Source organism: Capricornis sumatraensis, chromosome 10 (assembly GCF_032405125.1).
Source record: "Capricornis sumatraensis isolate serow.1 chromosome 10, serow.2, whole genome shotgun sequence".
Classification (NCBI taxonomy): domain Eukaryota; kingdom Metazoa; phylum Chordata; class Mammalia; order Artiodactyla; family Bovidae; genus Capricornis; species Capricornis sumatraensis.
Window position 1 is genome coordinate 56,798,260 of NC_091078.1, and position 19,563 is coordinate 56,817,822.

General features: G+C 44.6%; 1 protein-coding gene across 1 annotated transcript in view; it reads left to right on the forward strand.

The window, feature by feature from the left end:
- Positions 1-19,563, forward strand: part of ITGA9 (integrin subunit alpha 9) — a 367,113-nt gene that overhangs the window by 262,299 nt on the left and 85,251 nt on the right. Inside the window, exons 19-20 of the mRNA XM_068981673.1 lie at positions 14,902-14,988; positions 18,551-18,630. Of these exons, the coding sequence (XP_068837774.1) occupies positions 14,902-14,988; positions 18,551-18,630 (167 nt within the window). The remainder of the gene's footprint in view (positions 1-14,901; positions 14,989-18,550; positions 18,631-19,563) is intronic.

Sequence of the window (19,563 nt, forward strand, 5' to 3'; positions counted from 1 at the left end):
AGTTAGCTCAGCTTCTCAAAGCCTCATTTTCCTCCTCTGTAAAGTGGAGAGTACTAGACCTACTTACAGTGTCAGGATTAAAGAAGACGGTGCTTCAAAGGCGAGTCACGGGGAAGGCAGTCTGTAAATGCCTGTCCTTCCCTCCTCCCATTTTAGTTCCTCTTTAGCGTTTCCTCACCAGAGCATCACTAGGAAGTTCATGTTCTAGCCCCATTTTGTAGGATGGAAGTTGGGGGCAGCCTGGAGAAAGGTGACATCTGCGTGACACAGTGACAATTGGTGGCTGTGAAGGGTTCCCATACACCAGCGGCAGGGGCCCTGCAGACCTCACAGCATCCGCAGAGGGGACCGCTTGGGTGTCCCCTGGCTCAGCAGACCACGCCGCACTCTCACTTGTTATATTGTCCTCCATGGTAGGTCCTGCCCGGGCCCAGTGTTTCTAAAGATCTGCATCAGTGCTCTCCAAGTGTGGTCCCCTGACATCAGCATCCATGTCATTTGGGACTTGATTAGAAAAGCACATTCGTGGGCCCGTCCCCAGACCTGCTGAATCAGAAACTCTGGGGGTGAATCCCCGCAGAGTGCTTCTAAACATACCTGCAGGTGTCTCTGATGCATCACAGACTCTGAGACCTAGTCAAGTTATGGCAAAGCAAAGGAAACACTGTCAACATGCACTGTCAGGCTTCTTTGCAGACTGGCCTCTGTAAGGCAGTACAGGTTCTGCTTAGACTGCCAATGTGAGTTCTAGCTCTACTGTGTGGCTGCTCTGTGACCTTGGAGAAGTTACTTCACCCACTTGGGCTTCCGAATCCCAATCGGATGAAATAATGCTTACCTTGTAGGGTGGCTTAGAAGCGTAAATCAGTTCATCGTCACAGAGTGCTCGAAGCAATGTCTGCCATGTGGTCCAAGTTCAGTACGTATTAGCTCTGTCTTCTTAGTTTTCAAGCAGCCTAGCCAGGCTGAGGGTCTTACTCTGGAGGTGGTTTAAGGCCTAAAGGTTTGCCGGCAACTAACTGTAGGTGGCTGAGCAAAGAAAACACTTGAAAAGTCCCTCTCTGGAGCCTAATAGCATCAACAACCACTGTGGTGGCAGCCAACATAGTAACTCATTCAATCCTTATAGTGAGATTATGAGGTAAGGAATTGCTATCTGTATTTTCGTGGGCAGGGGGGTGCAGAATAACTTAAGGCACCACTTAGTAGGTGGCAGAACTAAGAGTTGAACCTAATGGTTTGAAAAAAAAAAATCATGATCACAAGTATAGACATTTCCAGGGTCCCCATTCCTTCCCCTGAGAAGCTCTGTAAAGAAGAAAGCAGCTTTCACTCACCTTTCAGGGCCCCTGCCTGCAGCCTGGCATGAACATCACAGAGGCATCCTTCCCAGACGGACCGTGAGACAACGCTGAGGAGTAATAATTCTATGAATCCATGTTTAAGAGGCACTTAAGTGAATTAAAACCAATATGTGAGTCATGGGAGTCTGCACAGCCATCTTCACTGGCATCCTTAATATTTGGCGGCTGAAATTCTTTGTTTTAAAAGATCCTGGGCTACTTGGAACTGGCAGTCCCAGGGAAACACTGCCCTGTGTCATACATTAGAGAGGGTGAGAGGTTTCCAAGACCCAGGAGGCCATTTGCTCGAAGCCTGAAATGCTCCACTGACGCCAGGTTGGCAAGCCCCTACCTGAGGCCCCAACCAAAGAGGGGAGCTGGATGTTTCTGTGATGGTTTTGTCTTACTATCTCAGTCTCAGTTTCCTAGAATGAAATCCTGAGACGAGACATCATTTTAAAGTAATTTACTAGCATATGTTCCCAGAAGAACCCACGGAAGGGATGGGGAATGAAGCCAAGCAGAGGTATGATATCAAAGTCCTCAGGGGTGAGAAAGAAGGTGGGTAACTTGGGCACTCTCCGCAGTAGAGGTCATACCTCAGAGGGTGCAGGGACAAAGGAGTTTGGTTGAGGGTCCCTGGAAAGGGGTGTGAATTCGCATGCCCTCCCCTCTCTCCAGGTTCACAGGCAAAGAGGGGTCCTGTGGGGGAGAGACACAGAAAATGCTGCTCCATCATTTACTTCTTCAGGCCCAGAGCCCCGGAAGCAAGACATAAACCAATCCTTTCTTGTCCCCACTCGCAAACAAGCCCACTTCGGACACAATCCTAAATTTAGTTCATTCCAACAAGTTCAGAACACACATACCAGGGCTCAGTCAGTCTTATGAACCTGTAGCCCATCCTTTTTTTAAAAAAAGAACAAGGAAAAATCAGAAAATTTTCATAAACAACTCTAGTGAGTCTGAATTTAAAACCTTACCATTAAAATAACCAAAAGCAACTCCTTCTCTTTGCAAGTCATTTTAAATAGCTAACCAACTAATTGAAAATGTTCAGACCAAATACAGAGAAAACCAAGTATCACCCTAGAAAACAAAGACTATCTCTCTGTTTTGTTCTTGACAATATTAAGAGGACACATGAGTTTAACATTTATTTAAATTGCCAACATCCATTGGATCATTGGAAAAGCAAGAGAGTTCCAGAAAAACATCTACTTCTGCTTTATTGATGACGCCAAAGCCTTTGACTGAGTGGATCACAAGTGGAAAATTCTTCAAGAAATGGGAATAGCAGACCACCTTACCTGCGTCCTGAGAAATCTGTATGCAGATCAAGAAGCAACAGTTAGAACTGGACATGGAACAACAGACTGGTTCCAAATAGGAAAAGGAGTACATCAAGGTTGTATATTGTCACCCTGCTTATTTAACTTATATGCAGGGTTCATCATGCGAAATGCTGGGCTGAAATGAAGATTACTGGGAGATATATCAGTAATCTCAGATATGCAGATGACACCACCCTTATGGCAGAAAACTAAGAAGTAAAGAGCCTTTTGATGAAAGTGAAAGTGGAGAGGGAAAAGTTGGCTTAAAACTCAACATTTAGAAAACTAAGATATGGCATCCAGTCCTATCACTTGATGGCAAATAGACAGGGAAACAGTGGAAACAGTTAAGAGACTTTATTTTGGGGGGCTTCAAAACCACTGCAGATGATGACTGCAGCCATGAAATAAAAGATTCTTGCTCCTGGTAAGAAAAGCTATGACCAACCTAGATAGCATATTAAAAAGCAGAGACATTACTTTGCCAACCGAGGTCCCTCTAGTCTCAGCTGTGGTTTTTCCAGTAGTCATGTATAGATGTGAGAGTTGGACAATGAAGAAAACTGAGCGCTGAAGAATTGATGCTTTTGAACTGTGGTGATGTAGAAGACTCTTGAGAGTCCCTTGGACTGCAAGGAGATCCAACCAGTCCATCCTAAAGGAGACCAGTCCTGAGTGTTCATTGGAAGGACTGATGCTGAAGCTGAAACTCCAATACTTTGGCCACCTGATGGGAAGAACTGACTCATTGGAAAAGACCCTGATGCTGGGAAGGATTGAAGGCAGGAGGAGAAAGCAATGACAGAGGATGAGATGGTTGGATGGCATCACTGACTTGATGGACGTGAGTTTGAGCAAGCTCCAGGAGTTGGTGATGGACAGGGAAGCATGGAATGTTGCAGTCCATGGGGTTGCAAAGAGTCAGACACTACTGAGCAACTGAACTGAACTGATGTTAGTGGGTCCTTCTTAATTCTAATTCTAATTAATTGTTTTAGTTGTGTATTGACCCTGGAGGTTCTTGGCATCAGGCTTTTTTTTTATGTACACAGTCTGAGTGAGTGAGTGAGTGATAGTCACTCAGTCGTGTCTGACTCTTTGTGACCCCCTGGACCTTATCCCGATCCATGATCCCGGGATCCTCTATCCATGGAATTCTCTAGGCAAGAATACTGGAGTCGGTTACCATTCCCTTCTCCAGGGGATCTTCCTGACCCAGGGATTGAACCCAGGTCTCCTACACTGTAGGCAGATTCTTTACCACCTGAGCCACTAGGGAAGGCCACACAGCATGAATACCTAAGATGCAGATTGCGCTCCTGACTCTGCCCTTTTCTCGTAGGCATTCCCTAAAGCTTGAACTCTCAGCTGGCATATGTTTCTTAGTTACATCAACTGCCAAGGCAGTTATTCTGTGTCTGGTATTTAAAAGTAAAGCTTGTTTAGGACAGGGATATGCCTGTGAATCTCCATGCCTGACACTTGAGGTTAGTCTAAGAGTATCTGTTGAATAAATTAATAACAGAACACAGATCCTGTACCCACTGCAAGGACCTGTTCTCAGGCTTTTAGTGTGCTAGACAGCAGTTCTCGGTTTTCTATGTATATTAATAGTATCACATCCTCCGTATATAATGACAATTTTATGTCTTCTAATTTGAATACCTAGGATTTCTTTTTCTTAATCCAATTGCTGTGGCTAAGACTTCCAATACTATGTTGACGAGAAATGGTGAGAGTAGGCATCCTTGTCTTGTTCCATATTTTAACAGAAAGGCTTTCCATTTTTCACTGTTGAGTATTATATTGGCTATGAGTTTGTCATGAATAGTTTTTATTATAATATGTCCCCTCTGTATCCACTTTCATAAGAGTTTTTATCATGAATGGATGTTGAATTTTTCCAAATTGTTTTTTCTGCATCTGTTGAGATGATCATGTGGATTTTGCCTTTTCTTTGATTGATATGGTGTATCCTATTGATTTGCCTATAATGAATCATTCTTGTGACCCTTGGATGAATCCAACTTGATCATGGTGCATGAGCTTTTTTAATGTGTTGTTGGATTCAGCTTGCTAACATTTTGTTAAGAGTTTTGCATCTATATTCATCAAAAGTCCTGGCCTATAATTTTCTTTTTTTGGTTGTGTCTTTGGTTTTCATATTGCTGATGGTGGTTTCATAGGATTTAGGCAACAGTTCTGAACAAGAGGACCCTCAGCTAGCTTTTGCTGTTTTATGAATGGTATTTTGGGCTATTGTCATAATAACTTTTGACCTGTACCTGTATGTTCACATGATAAACTGAATTTTCCTATGAAGTCAACATTGATGAAACTTCTGGGAGATAACTCTGTTGGGTTTTGGATTTCATAATTTAAAGAACTTGTAGAAAAATCAGAACATATATGTGTGTAAAACTGAATCACTTTGCTGTACAGAAGAGACTGGCACAACATTGTAAATTAACTGAACTTCAATTTTTTAAAAAATAAAGAACTTGTAGACGTTTTTAGTTAAATGAAAAGGAAAGGCAGGGACTTCCCTAACAGTCCAGTGGTTAAGACTCTGCTTCCACCTCAAGGGGTGCAGGTTCAATCCCTGGTCAGGAAACTGAGTCCCCCATTCTGTGCAGTGTGTCAAACATTAAAAACAGTTTTTTAGAGGACAGCTAAGGCGATAGTAGTAATAATGAAAGTATATAATAATACGTAATAATAATGAAATAAGACTAATGGCAGTCTGGTTGGAGGAAGTGAAGATGCTCTTATTGAGAGAGACTGATTTTAGCCGTTAGTGCAGTTATCCCTCAAATAGCTTGGTCCTTCTCCCCACCTCCTAGACTGGGAGATCCCCTGAAGACAGGAAGGACTGTATTATAAAGGCATGTGACCCAATGCAGGACATGGAGACTGCTTGATAAATAATTATTAAGTGGGGGCGTGAACAAAGGAATGTAAGATGTAACAGAAAACATACGTGCCTCATGCATAAGAATTATTCTACAGAAGCTGTTTCCCATTTAAGACAAAATAAGAAACACTTGCTGAGTGGATGGGTGGGCTTCCTCCAGGGCAGCAGGGGCTGGGCACCCGTGTGGGAGCTGGCCTCTGCCTCTGTAGATAGAGTCCATCTTCTCTGAGTCAGTGCTCTGGCTGCGTGGTGGGCAGGGCTCCAGTCTGAGGACTAGTAGGCAGGGAGGACCATAATAGAAGATATTCTGACTTCACCAGAGGTAGAGCCCCAGGGAAAGCACTTTTTCCCCTTCTAACTGGGTCTCCATCTCTTAACCTCCAAAATGGCAGTGACCGTGCCAGCCCTCAGGGCTGGGGTTCCAAAGGCTGATATAGAATGTTTGCCTGAGAATCAAAATCCAGATTTCCTGACCCTACTTGTGCTCTAAAGAATCCCATGCTGGAGGTGGGTCCTGCAATCTGCATCTTCAACAGGGATTTTAATGTAATTTCTGAGGGTTCTTAGCTTGGGTGTGTATTGGAACTTCCCAGGGAGCTTTCAGCAAATGTTGGCCCATGCTGTGTGCTGTGATTCAGTGGGTCCACAGCTGGGCTTCCAAGGGGGCTTTTTTTTGTTTGTTTGTTTTACAGTTTTTCACAAAATCATCACAGTCTGTCTAGCACCGTTATACAAATTGCAGAGAAGTGCCCCCTCTGGTGGTCTATAGCCTCTTACCAGGATGCAGGACTTGGGGAAAGCGGCATGGGCTGGATTTCAACCCCCCAACCCTCAGGCAGGTCTCTTGTGCAGTAAATAGCCTGCATGGCTGGCACTGCTGTGCATGGAATCTGTGGTTCTCAGGTGGTTCCAGTGCACACCCCAGTTATGAAGCAGTGACAGGTGTAGGCTATTAATAACCTTTGAAGGCTTTTGCACAGAAATGAAATAGCGTGTTAAGATCCATATGGGACAGCTTGTAAACCAGACTCGGGACAGCTGAGAACAGGGCATCCACAAAGAAGCTGTTTTACACTGGCCTAGATAGGAAGAGGTTGGAGCTGATCTGCCATGGTAGAAAGGAAACAGAAAGGAGGGCAGAATCACCCTAAAAGAGGAGGCCAGTCCTTGAAGGAGAGCCCTGAGATGTGTCCAGAGGTAGCAAAGTGCATGTGCCAGCCAGAGGGGAGAGATTAGTTGGTAGCTGCTCCCTTGAACAGGACTGCATGTGCCTACAACATGCTGCAGGGGTGCTGCACTGGGGGAGGATCCTCTCAGGCCTCGTCTCTTCTGTGGCCAAGGGGACTTCAGTATCCCTAGAACAACTCTCAACCAAGGAGAGGCAGGTGTTGGCAGAGACATGCCCAGCTTTTTCACCCATTAGGGGTGCTGCATGTCCCCACTCCTTCAGGGAGCACTTGAGGTCACCTCACAACCTACTTGAACCCCAGCCCTTGCTCCAGAATCTGTTTTGGGGGAACCCAGACAAGGGACATGTCAATAGGTGGGTCTCCAGCTCCAGAAAAGTGTGTCCTTGCTCAGACAGTAGCCCTCAAATGGCAGCAGCTGGGTCCATCTTTCTCTGGCAGGTAGAGAGCACAGGAAGGCGGGCTACATGGGCTGACATTATGTTCTCTGAGTGGATGGGTCTGTGATGTAGAGCAGGGCTTCTCAAATGGTCACATGCACAGAGGTTACCTGGAGATCTCCTTAAAATATAGATTCTAACTCAGCAGGTCTGGGTGGGAGCTAAAAAGCTTCATTTCTAACAAGCTCCCACGTAATGCTGATGCTGCTGGTACAAGGACCACACTTTGAGTAGCAAGGCCCTTGGCAGCAAGGTCCTTCTCAAATGAATTCCGAGCCGACAGGAGTGTAAGCGCGCTGATAGGTGGGATTGAACTCTCCACTGTAAGTATGTCCCTAATACCAAGATTTCTGGCCCGACTTTCAATAAGTACCCACCATACATTTGACTCCTACAAAACCTTTTCACGCAAACACCACTCATAAATTGTTTTTATGCCATGGTGTTAAACCCTTCCCCATCATTTCAGGAGAGATTGCCACCTTGTAGAGTTTTCAACCAGCCTGTGGGGCAAAGGAAAAGATTGATAGAAAATCAAAATAATTTGATTTATGAGATGGAATTGAATTTTGAATTCTTAGTATGTTGATCAAGAATTTGCAGGCTCTGGGAAATACTTTTTTAAAAAATCTAGGAATAGAAACAAATTTTTGAAACTCTTAAGAAAAAGTTACTTGTCTCTGTTTAACAGAAGGAAAAACTTCCTGGATGAAAATCAAATACTTCGATTACTTCTTAAACCTTAAAAGACACATATTTCTGGTCTGTTCACTTTGGGCTTTTCAATTAGAGCTGTTAGATTTATTTATTTGTTTGTTTAGATTCTTGTTTGTTTTGCTGTCATCCCCAAAAGGGGAAGTCATCAGCATTTGGGAAGGTGTTCTGGTTTGTTTTTATCTTGGAAAATAAAAAGATTTGCTCTAACCAGAGTTAGTGTAGTGCACAGGAGGGGCATGTTACAGGAATAAGACAGCTTACTCAAGTCATTTCTAATTTGTATTCTTTTTTTAATGCAAGAATATTTTTTACTTGTTTTAAAGTGTCCTAAGGGCCAAGAGGACTGTTTGGGAGGAGCCTCCTCTGTCTCCACTTTGATCAGAAAATCGCTTCTCCTGGGACAGCTGACTTCCCACCGCCTATGATAGGGACGGGGTTTATTCAAAGTGCACGCTCCAAATTCAATACTCCTTAGCTTCCCAGGGGCATTTGGCTTTAACAGTTATGTGGTTCATCTGTCTCAAACATTTGTTTTGACTTTAGCTCCTGCTTGCTTCAATTTTTTAAGCTTGGAAAGAACAAACCCAGGATAGTCTGGGCCTTCGCTTCCAAACAGGGCTTTAGACAAAATTTTTAAAAGGGACTTGCTTTGTAGTAGTTGCCTTGGCCCATTCCTCCAAAACCCCCACGTGTGTGGGTAATCACCTCTGTTCTCTCAGGCTGTTAGTTGCCAAACCCCATCCGGCAGGAGGCCTGTAACCACTGCCCCAGCCTTGCCAGGCCATCAGCCATGACTGGCATATGTCCTGGCATCCTGTGTGCTTCAGGTTCCTTAAAGGCCACACTTGGCTCATTGGGTTTGTGCTCCCCACCTGCTCAGGCTTAGTTTCTGTGAGTTCTTCAGGGGAAGGAGGAGAGGGACGTTGTCTGTGCCTTGCTTGGTATCCCCCACCTCGGGTCCCCTCCAGCCCATTCTTACATTGGCAGCTAGGAAAGCCTGGGCAAGCGCTGTAACTTCTCTGTGTTCCAGTTTCCTCCTTGTAATGGGAATAAGAGGAGCTGCCTGTCATGTAACAAGCTAGTTCTGAGGTGGGCCGTGTGTGGACTCCATCTTCATGACCATCAGCACTGGCAGGTCAGACCCAGTCCCATACATAGCCTATAGTCCGCAGTGAAGTCGCTCAGTTGCGTCCAACTCTCTGCAACCCCATGGACTGTAGCCCACCACGCTCCTCCGTCCACGGGATTTCCCAGGCAGTAATACTGGAGTGGGCTTCCTTTCCTTCTCCAGACGATCTTTCTGACCCAGGGATCGAACCCGGGGCTCCTGCATTGCAGGCAGACGCTTGACCGTCTGAGCCCCCAGTCCTATAAGGCCGGTGCTAAGGCTTCACTTTACAGGTGAGAAAGTAGAGGCTTGTAGAAAGCCTAGCTCATTTGCCTGACAACACACAGCTGTTACATATCTGAGCCAGTCATCAAAACTGGGACACTGATGCCAAAGCCTGTGCATTTTCTGTGCTGCAAGTCCATGTGCGTTACTGCATGGGAGGCATTCCATGGGCCCTGTCCCAGAGGACTTCCCTCTGGGAATAGCACTGGTTTTTCTGGGGAGGCTCAGGCTGACTCATCCTTGAGTTGAGCCAATAGAGTATTTCCTGGGAATAAACTCTTTCTATTAACTCACTGGGCCAGGTTATTGAGAACCCCTTCTCACTTTTGAATTCTCAGAGAATTTGGGATCAAATGCTTTCAAAATTCACCTGAATTCTCTATTAACTGAGTTAACACAGAGCTTACCAGCTCACAGAGGTCACACCTCATGTGTCTGGAAGAAAGGAAAGAGATCTCAGAAGAGCACCAAACTTCAGTCATAGAACATGAAGGGTCATCCCAGTTTGACAATCCCAGGAGAAAGTGGCAAATGGGAAGTTAAACTTCACACCCGCCCTGGCGCCCAGCATAAGCCCTGACCAGATTTGCGGATTTGCTGCTCACACAGGGCACCGTGTTGGTGGTCAGAGAAAATGAGGCTCGAGAATAAAGTCAAATCCTGTGTGATTGGGAGGAAGGAGCCTGAAGGCCAAGGAGGCTCACTAACTTCATGATCTGATTCTTACTGCCAACCACACCGCACATTACAAGCAGGGCTGGAGCCTGGCTCCACTGGCCAAGCTCCCGGGGGCCAGGACGGCTGAGGTATGTCTGGAAAAGAGAGGGTTTTTGCCAAGGCAAGCATCTCCCATGCCAGGCAGACCAGCAAATAAGCTACCTCTTGCAGCCCCTTCATCTGAATCCCTGAGGACCCAAGGCCTGTTCAAGTATTAAGTGCAAACTCAGAAACTACTGAGTGCCCAGTCCTGAGAATACAGAAGCAAACGTTCACAAACTGAGAATGCGTTTATCTCGTGTGCTAAAAAAATATTAATTGATGTTTTTCTGACCCTGAGAGTAATGGGTCTTATTAAAAGAGAAAAAGAAAAGTTTAAACTCAATCAATCTCCAGGGAGAAACCTTGATAGCATTTTGTGGGATTGGATGTCCCTGCAAGCCAACAAAAAGTGGGGACTAGGAAAAAGACTAGTTTTGTAAATCTTCTTAAAATAGGGTCCAAATCTTGATAGTAAAAATTTTTAAGTTTTGATTGAGACTTTACTTGAAAGATAAAACTGAAGATTGTGAAAATAAGTTTATATTATTCTACACTTAACAGCTCTTGTAACAGGGTAATTACAATGGTCAAAGATTTCTTAGACCCAAGGCAAAGGCTTATTTGCCTTATTAGCATGTTTAAAATAGAAGTGTGTTAATTTCTGAAACAGAAGCAGTAACTGAGTGCTGGGTAGGCAGCTTTTGTTTTTGTTTTAAAGTATTTATTTATTTGGCTGTGCCACGTCTTAGTTGCGGCATGTGGGATCTAGTTCTCTGACCAGGGGTTGAACCCAGGCCCCCTGCATTGGGAGCATGGGGTTTTTTAGCCACTGGACCACCAGGGGAGTCCCTAGATAGGCAGCTTTTGGATGTGACTGTTCCTGTTGTATCATAAGGTAACATTCTTTACTTCCCATTTTGCCATTTTTTTGTTTTTTGTTTTTTTGAGGACAATCACAAAAAGGTTGTTTTTATGATGGTATATTTTCCCCAAAGGCTTCTCTTGATCTTTTCATTTTAAATCCTTATCTTCTGAAATATCTTAAAGTGTTATCATCCATGGATAATTTTGACTTCTTTAACTGTTAAGTAACTCCATCAGATCCAGATAGATCAGAGACTTTAAGTGGTTTGAGCAGTTTCTGTGCATCACTTTAGTTGATTTCATGAAAGCCTGCAGCTATGCAACAAGGGTTCAGTAGATTTCAGTGCATTTGAATTGAGTAATCAGATTCTACACTGTCTGGCAATCAGGGACAAAGGGTAGACAGTTCCCTGGTCCACATTCCCCATTAGCTGAGAGCTCTTCATCATAAGTCTTGCAGTAGCGCTGAAGGTGAAGTTCTCAAATGTGAGCAATGGTTGGGGCATGAAAGTCAGAGCCAAGAAGTGTGGTCCCTAGAATCTCATCATGTACCTCCTGGGAAGTGGTAACAAGCATTCTCTCCCCAGCTAGATCACTATTCGTGATGCTGTCTGAAACCAGGCTTAGTTTAGCCATATCACCCCCAAATACATTTTTTAAATTTCCCTGAGACTTCTTGTGCCTACAGGGTACCTGCCTGACTACAGGGATGGGACTGGGGGGGTCTGGTACCTGGCTCCATAATGACCTTGTTTTTTAAGGTCATGGCCCAGGCTGTTCTGGATAAAACCAGAGCAAAACAGGTGCTGATGGGCTTTAAAGTGAAGTGCTTCCCTAATAGGGGCAGCTATGTAACCTGCAGTTAGAAAGTCTTCCTTTGGTTGGTATGAATTTGAACAACATTCATTAGCATGTGAGGGTTCCCCTTCTGTTGCCTCTCCCCACCTGGGAACAGATGCCCAGCACTTTCTAGAAGCTCTCAGTACCAGCAGCCTCATCTGTAAATAGTATTGTCTGAGGTCAGGTTCGCTGAAGCAGAATCTGAGATGGGGATTCCTGTGCAAGTGATTTAGTACAGAAATGCTCTTGGGAGAAGAGGAATAGGGAAGCAGCCTAGGGCAGAGGACACGGGCAAACAGGGATGTGCTCTCAGCCTGTTCCAGTGGGGCTCTGGACTATGAGTCTCACAGCACAACTGGTCTCACCTTGAGGCAAAGGGGTGGCCTTCTGCACCCATGTCAATCATAGGCTGCAGAGGAAGGATGTTATAACCTCTCAGACAAAGCAGTTCCCATTCAACCAGGGACTGGAAGCCATCTAGCAAAGGGGTTCTGGGTGCAGAACTACATGCAGAAGCCCATGCTCTGAGGGTGGGAGGGGGAAGAGGAGGCTCTTTCCCTAATTGCTGCAGTGGAGAGTGGAGAATAGAATTAAAACCTTTCAGTCAAGAGGACTTACATAGCCACGGGAGGGCTGGGCTGGTGCTGGCAGGCACAGAAGGGTGATCCATGACATTCCTCCCTGTGACACCATCCAAGAGTGTTTGAGTCCTGACCATATGCTGAGCACTCTCATTCCTACAGAAGTCTTTGGTTTTCGCTCTTTTTGCTTATTCTCCACCTCAATATCCAACTGGAATTTTTATTTCTGTTAAACTGAGTGGGTGGAAGAGAGACTTGGAATAAGGCAATAAATGCTGGACTAATGTTATTTTCTTGCATTTTTGGAATTAACAAAAATAAGATAGTTCAGCAACTCTCAGATAATCAGAAGCAGTCTTAGATCAAAGCCAAGTAAATGGAGGGCTCCTCTGTTCCAGAGTAATTCACACCTGTATCCTCAGTGCTGATATGGGAGTCCATGCCTGGAGTCCATTCCAAATCCTGTTGCGTGTCCATATTATATATGCCAGCTTATCACCCATTAGCGTTGGGGCAAGATGGGAGAAGAAAACGTTGGAGGAATAGCTAAGGAAAGCTGTTCCTGATAGTGGAAACAACTTGGACCAAAGGTGTGAAAATGATACCAAGAAAAGGGTATTTGTAGAACAGTGATATATGTACTCAGGAAGGCAGGGGCCAAATGGATGCCAGAGTTAAGACTTTGAGCTTTATTCTGTTCACAAAAGGCATTTTAAGAAGGTTCCTTAAGCAGCCTGTAGAATGGACCAGAGAACGGGGAACTCATAGCAATGGCTCCCAAATCATTGTGGAGCAGAACGCTTACTGTATGTATCACCTAACCTGTATTGAAAGTGCTTATCTCAGGCCCCACAATCTCAGAGTCTACTCAGAGGTTACTCAGTTATCTTCTCAGACCACTGGATGTGGCCCACGAATCTGCATTTTTAAAGAATGCTCCCAAACCAGTTCTAATGCAGGAGGGCCCAAGCCCACTGCATGAGAGATGCTGACTAAGGACATGGAGAACCATCAGAAAACTTTGAAATCACTGAGGTCAGTTATCCCCATTGGATATCTAGACTGGATACGAAAAGATAAGCTGTAGTTTCCTTTTACATCTATATAGCTCCTATCTTTTGCTTCCTTTTATTTTGGGTTGTTTTGTTGCTATTTTATAAATCAGAGTTTTATTGATATTTAAAAAGTGCTCAAAAGTACATAAATCATTAAGCGAATTTTCATAATGAACAAACCCCAGCACCTCAAGAAGTCCCTTCCACTTACTACCTCCCAATTACTATCTTGACTTCTAACTTCACAGATGAGTTTTTTTTTTCATTTCTACTTTTTTGTTTGATAATCTTGATAATATATTAGTATAATCATATGCTGTGTAACCTATAACTAAGTAGGTATTTTATGGTGAGTGCTCACATTTTTTTTCCTCATTGGACATACGGTGAAAATTTTTATTTCACCCGACTGCCTGGAAATCTTGGTCTGAGCTGAAAGGTGCAGTTCTTGGAAATGGGAGGAGGAAGCATGGGTGGCATCTCAGAGCGAGAGTCCACACGAGTTGGTTCCTTTTGGTGCCATTGTGGTGTTGGCTGTGCTTATTCCCTCTAGAAACTCAGGGCTTTCAGAGGGGAAGGAGACAGGTTTTAGAGTCAGCCCAGAATGACTGGGGAAGTCACATAGCCTCATTGAGCTCCAGTGCCCCAGTTTCTAGACATTCAGTCAGTGCTAGTTTTCTCCTGTGCCTTCTCCTTTTCCAAAATCTGCAAACATGCTGTGTCCCCTCAGAAGTCTTGACTTGGCCTCAGTGACTCAGAGAGGCTCTATGGGTTATGAAGAGCCTCCTGTTTTCCTTTGACCTTTGTTGTGCACCATGTGTCCAGATGGAAAGATTGCAGCTCTCCACAGTGCCTCTCCTGGTTTCCTCGTGCCTCTGTAGAGTCCACCCCAGGCTGGCTACTCTCGGAACTCCCTCCTTGCCCTTGCACCCACCCCCAACTCTGGCAAGGCTTGCTGGGAAGACAGCTCAGCCCTCACTGATTCAGACTGTGAAAAGAATACCTGTGTTTTCCCTGGTGTGATTTTCTTAGCATTTGTCTTTCCTCAGCTAAGATCTTGAGAGGCAGGATTAAGGTATGGGCATAAGAGAAAGGGGTCAGAAAGGTGACTTGGATGCCTTTTAATCCAAACCTAAGGAGACGTCCAGCTCACAAATGGCCTGGCCCATTTCACTAGGAGAACATCAGGGTTCAGAACCAAAGGGTTGGTTAAAAATGAAGAGTGGTTTTGCCCTCTGCACTTATCGTCCCAGGGAACCTCTGGCAAAGGAGTGGGGAGGTGTGCAGTCAGAGGAGGACCAGGGACTTGGCCTGGCAGGGGTTCCTCATTCCAGTGCAGCCAACAGTGACCGTTGTCTGAGAACTTTCCAAAAGAAGAACCGTGTCTGCTAAAGTCTGGATTTACCTCCCTGGGGCTCCTTCCACACACGTCTTGATGCATCCAGCCCATCTGTTGATGCTTTTTGTCTTTCAGGAGGAAATGGGTATTTCCTGTGAACTGCTAGAATTGGACTTCCTCAAATGCAGTGTGGGATTTCCTTTCATGAGGTCAAAGTCAAAGGTAAGGGGCAGGGACCGGACACTTCCTTGGCAGCAGCCTCCAGCCCATCCCATCAGCCACTGACTCTGCCAACTGCCTCCGTGAGGTTTCCTTCATGACCCCTGCCTCCCACATCAACTGGAGTGGCCAGCCAAGTCCTGCCTGGGCACAGCCAGCCACATCGATGACCATCTCTAAGTCTACTCCAGGTTAGCCGTGGACATGTGGTCTTTCCCCTTGGTCCACATGACGTACCTCAAATGTGAGACACAAACAATGACCTTTGTACTTTGTTGAGCACCATCTGGTTGGCCTAACATATTTTTTCTGAGACATCGCATGCCACTTTGAGTCCCTGTGACCACTTAGGAGAAGATGTGGTCCTGGCTAGTGATCTATAGTCCAGGCTGCCACTCCTCTGCGCACTCACAATTTTTTTTGAAGAGACCTCTTAAAATTCTTAAAACATACATAATCGTTTATTCAGAAGAATTCAAGAAATTACAGTCATTTTTAAATATATAAGAAGCCAAATTTTCTAAGCTCAAACAATAATATGGTTTAGCTGATTTGGAGATTCGTGGAGCATTTTAGTATGTGGCATCATTTTAAAAACGTGCAAACATGTAGAAGATGTGATTTTTGGAGGCAAAACTAGACCCTAAAAGACCAGACAGATCTGCCTTTTAAAATGGAGGCTGTTTTCCCTGCTATGATTTGAAGGAAATTTTATGTTCCTTTGTATACCTTTTTCCTCCACTTAAAAAAGAAAGTTTAATCCTTTTCTCCTGCCTATATCATGAAATTGGGTCATTTTAATCTCTAAGACTTTTTGTTCCTAGTTTATACTAGCTGTTTTACAAACCAGTTGTTAGAACATTCTTGTAGGAAGGTTTGCTCATTTCTTAGCAAATCTCTTGAACCCCTTAGTCTCATTGAATGTACCCACTCCAGTCTACAGTGGTTGTTATCTCTGTGATTCCTCAGCCCTTTTCTGGCTCTGATCCTCATTCTGTTCACATTCATCCCAGGAGAAGGGAAAGAGGTGGCTTAGAAAAAGCTGGCAGAATTCGGGTCAAGTCCCATGAGATCCCAGGTAGGGTTAAGATGTAGGAGAAGGACACTGAGCCCTAGGCATCATTGTCTATAGTAAAATATGTGCCCCCCCCCACACACAAATTTAATTGAAATCTTTTGATCAACAGGAAATAGACTTAATTGAAACACTTTAAAAGTAGCCATCTTGTTGTAAAATTCAGCCTCCATCCCAAACCTAGTTTTAAACATCTTGCTAGTTTTAAACATACTTTGAAAGGATATCGCAGATGCTTCCCTGGTGGCTCCATGGTACAGAATCTGCCTGCCAATGCAGGAGACACAGGATATGTGGATTTGATCCCTGGGTTGGGAAGATCCCTGGAGAAGGAAATGGCAAACCACTCCAGTATTCTTTCCTGGAGAATTCCATGGACAAAAGAGCCTGGTGGGCTACAGTCTGTGGGGTCTCAAAAGAGTTGGACACAACTTAGCCACTAAACAATAACAATATCATAGATGGATCCAGGATCGATCACTTCCCATGAAAAAAAAAAAGGTGAATAAATCAATACAATAAAAATAAAGCAGTCTTGACTTCTGGGGCCTAAATTTCGCTAGAATTTCATTAGCTCTCAAAATAGTCATTGAGCCAACAGAAGAATGGATGTTGAATGTTGGATTTTTTTTCCAACTTGGTAATGTCACTACCTTCCTCCTACATACAAAAGTGAACACCTGTAGCAAGGCTGAACCTGGGAGCAGGAGGTCTGGGGGTGAGTCCTTGGAGAAAGCCTAAGAAGCAACCCAGCAGGGATGGGGCTCCCTCTCTCCACAGCTTGGCTTGTCCTTCCATGTCCCTTAGACCTGTGAGTTGTCTGACTTCCGACCATCTGCTAAGCCTCATGACCACATTATCTGCTTACTTTGCTGGCCATATATTTCAATCTCTCACGACCAGCCTGCCTAGTTCCTGACTTTCTGTTCTCCCAGGCTGCTGGCTCTCATTGGCCTCATGCCCAGATCTTTTGCTTTTCACCTCACTTTGATCTTTAGAGTGTTTAATTCAGATCTCCTGCTGGGTCAAACTCTTTGCTGAGACAAGACCCCTGACTTTCCCATCATTTGTGTTTTCCAGCTCTGTTTCCTGTTCTGTCTCCATTCCCCACCCTCACTATAAGCTGGCAGGTCTCACCACAACAGAAAGTCTAGAAAGGGATGTCCAGTGTCCACTCTAGTTGACGGTCCAACATTCATTACTTTCAGGTAGTGGTCAGTTCAGTAGAATCTAGTGTTGCAAATTTAGACCATTGCCTAGAATTCTTCATAAAGGAACCCAAATATTTAGATGTTAAATAAGTCATGCTGAAGTTGAAACTCCAATACTTTGGCTACCTCGTGCGTAGAGTTGACTCATTGGAAAAGACCCTGATCCTGGGAGGGATTGGGGGCAGGAGAAGGGGACGACAGAGGATGAGATAGCTGGATGGCATCACCGACTCGATGGACGTGAGTTTGGGTGAACTCTGGGAGTTGGTGATGGACAGGGAGGCCTGGCGTGCTGCGATTCATGGAGTTGCAAAGAATCAGACACGACTGAGTGACTGAACTGAACTGAGACTCCCAAAACCTAATGGAATTTAAGGATCATTTTGTCCACCCTCTTCTTTTTATTGAAATGCAGAGAGCAAGTATCTGGCCAAGATCACACAGTCAATTTGTGGTGGAGCATGGCTCTATAAGCCCTACCCAAGTGGTCCTCCCCTATTCCCACACCTGCCCTATGTGTATACAGTGATAAACCATTTGCTTGAGAAGGTGTTCCCTGAATCAAGAGGATGGTCACTAATGGCAGCACTTGAGATGCTTTTAGGTGATACGTGGACACAGCGCTAAACAGCATTGACTGACAGTGAGAAAGCTACTACCTTTTCAATGCTCTTTCAGTCCTAACCTTTTGCAGGTGGAAGTCTCCAGTAGCACTAAATGTCTCTATCACTTGTTTATCTCTCTTTTATCAAAACAGAGCAAACCTTAGGCTCAGAGCCTTCAACAGGCAACAAAATTCAACATCGCTTTGTTTTCATTATTTCTTTTCATGATGACTTCCTCTTTATGGCAAGTGATCCTGGATTCCCATCTGTGATAGTGATATAAATTCTTCTGTTTAAAATAGTCTTTAAATAGAAAGAGTGAGGCAATAAAAATACAAAGTACTTATCACAGGTGATATGATAAGCAGATGTGGCAAAAATTGGGATGATGGTGTGTGAGTGAAATTTAGGAAGTCCTGGTTTAAGAGTTCAAACATATTGCTTCCTAACGAGAACCTCAGTTGCTGAAAAGGACAACATGCCTCTCGTCAGAGTGGGCTCTGGGCTGGTTTTTATTGCTAAAGTTGTATCTCTGGCCTGACCATCAGAAAGAGATGCATAAACCATAAAGCTTGTCGTGCAAATGAGCATCCAGAGGTCATAAACTGCAGAAGACTGTAGCATTTAAGTTTGGAATGCTGGCTAGTGCCAAATGACACTTTCTTTTCCCATAGTATGAATTCAGCGTGATCTTTGATACAAGCCACCTGTCTGGGGAAGAGGAAGTTCTTAGCTTCATCATTACTGCTCAGAGGTAAGAGGGATTTAAATTTTTTTTCTAAGATGAGAGATTTATGGGACCAAGAAAGGTCATGCCCTGGTCATGCTTTGATGGTGATGCCTGAACAGACTCCAAGGAGGAAGGAACAGCTCAGTGATAAAGCCCCAAATCACTGCATGGAATTGGGTCTCTTAGGGATGGTGCTTGTCTCCCTCTGCTTGTGCAGACACCAGATCAGATGGAGCTGGGAAAAACTGGGGATCATCCAGTCAGAGGTAACGATTTTACAATTGAGGAGAGACTAGCCTGGAGAGGTCAGGATTCCAGCCCAAGCTCATGTGTTTGGAAGCATTCACAGATGTCCTTTGTGGGTCTGCTGTGGTCAGTCACTTCTTGTGGTATGTAGTCAGTGTGCTCTAGCATCCCTTGATGCAGGGACAGGGCACCTGCAGCCTGAGGTCCTGGCGAAGTCTGTTGGTGGAGGTCCCCAAAAGATGGTCCTCAAGAGAGAGCTTGTCCTAGGAACCAAGTGGACAGATAGTCAGAGAAGGGGACTGTGCAGTAGTGATGTCTTCCCTCAGGACTGCGCTCCTGCCTCTCTCTCACACATACCAGTGTGGCCAAGGGTGCCTGGGAGGGACTTTAGGCTAATAAACTTGCCCACACAAGCCAGAATCCACTTGACTCGAAGTACCTACCATCTGAGGCGGGCTTGACTGGGATGGAAGGAGAGGTATTTAGGTGGGTGAATAGGGAGACACAAGCTTTGATTGTATATATTGGATAGGCGATCTTTTTACTTGAATTTTAATTTAGAAATGATTTTAAACTTAACATAAATGTTGTAAAGGATAGTACAAGGAATTCCCATACACCCTTTCTACAGAGTCACCCAAGCTTGACACTCTGCCTCTTTTATTTTGTTATTCTCTTTCTGTGTATGATTTTTTTCCCCTTAATCATCTG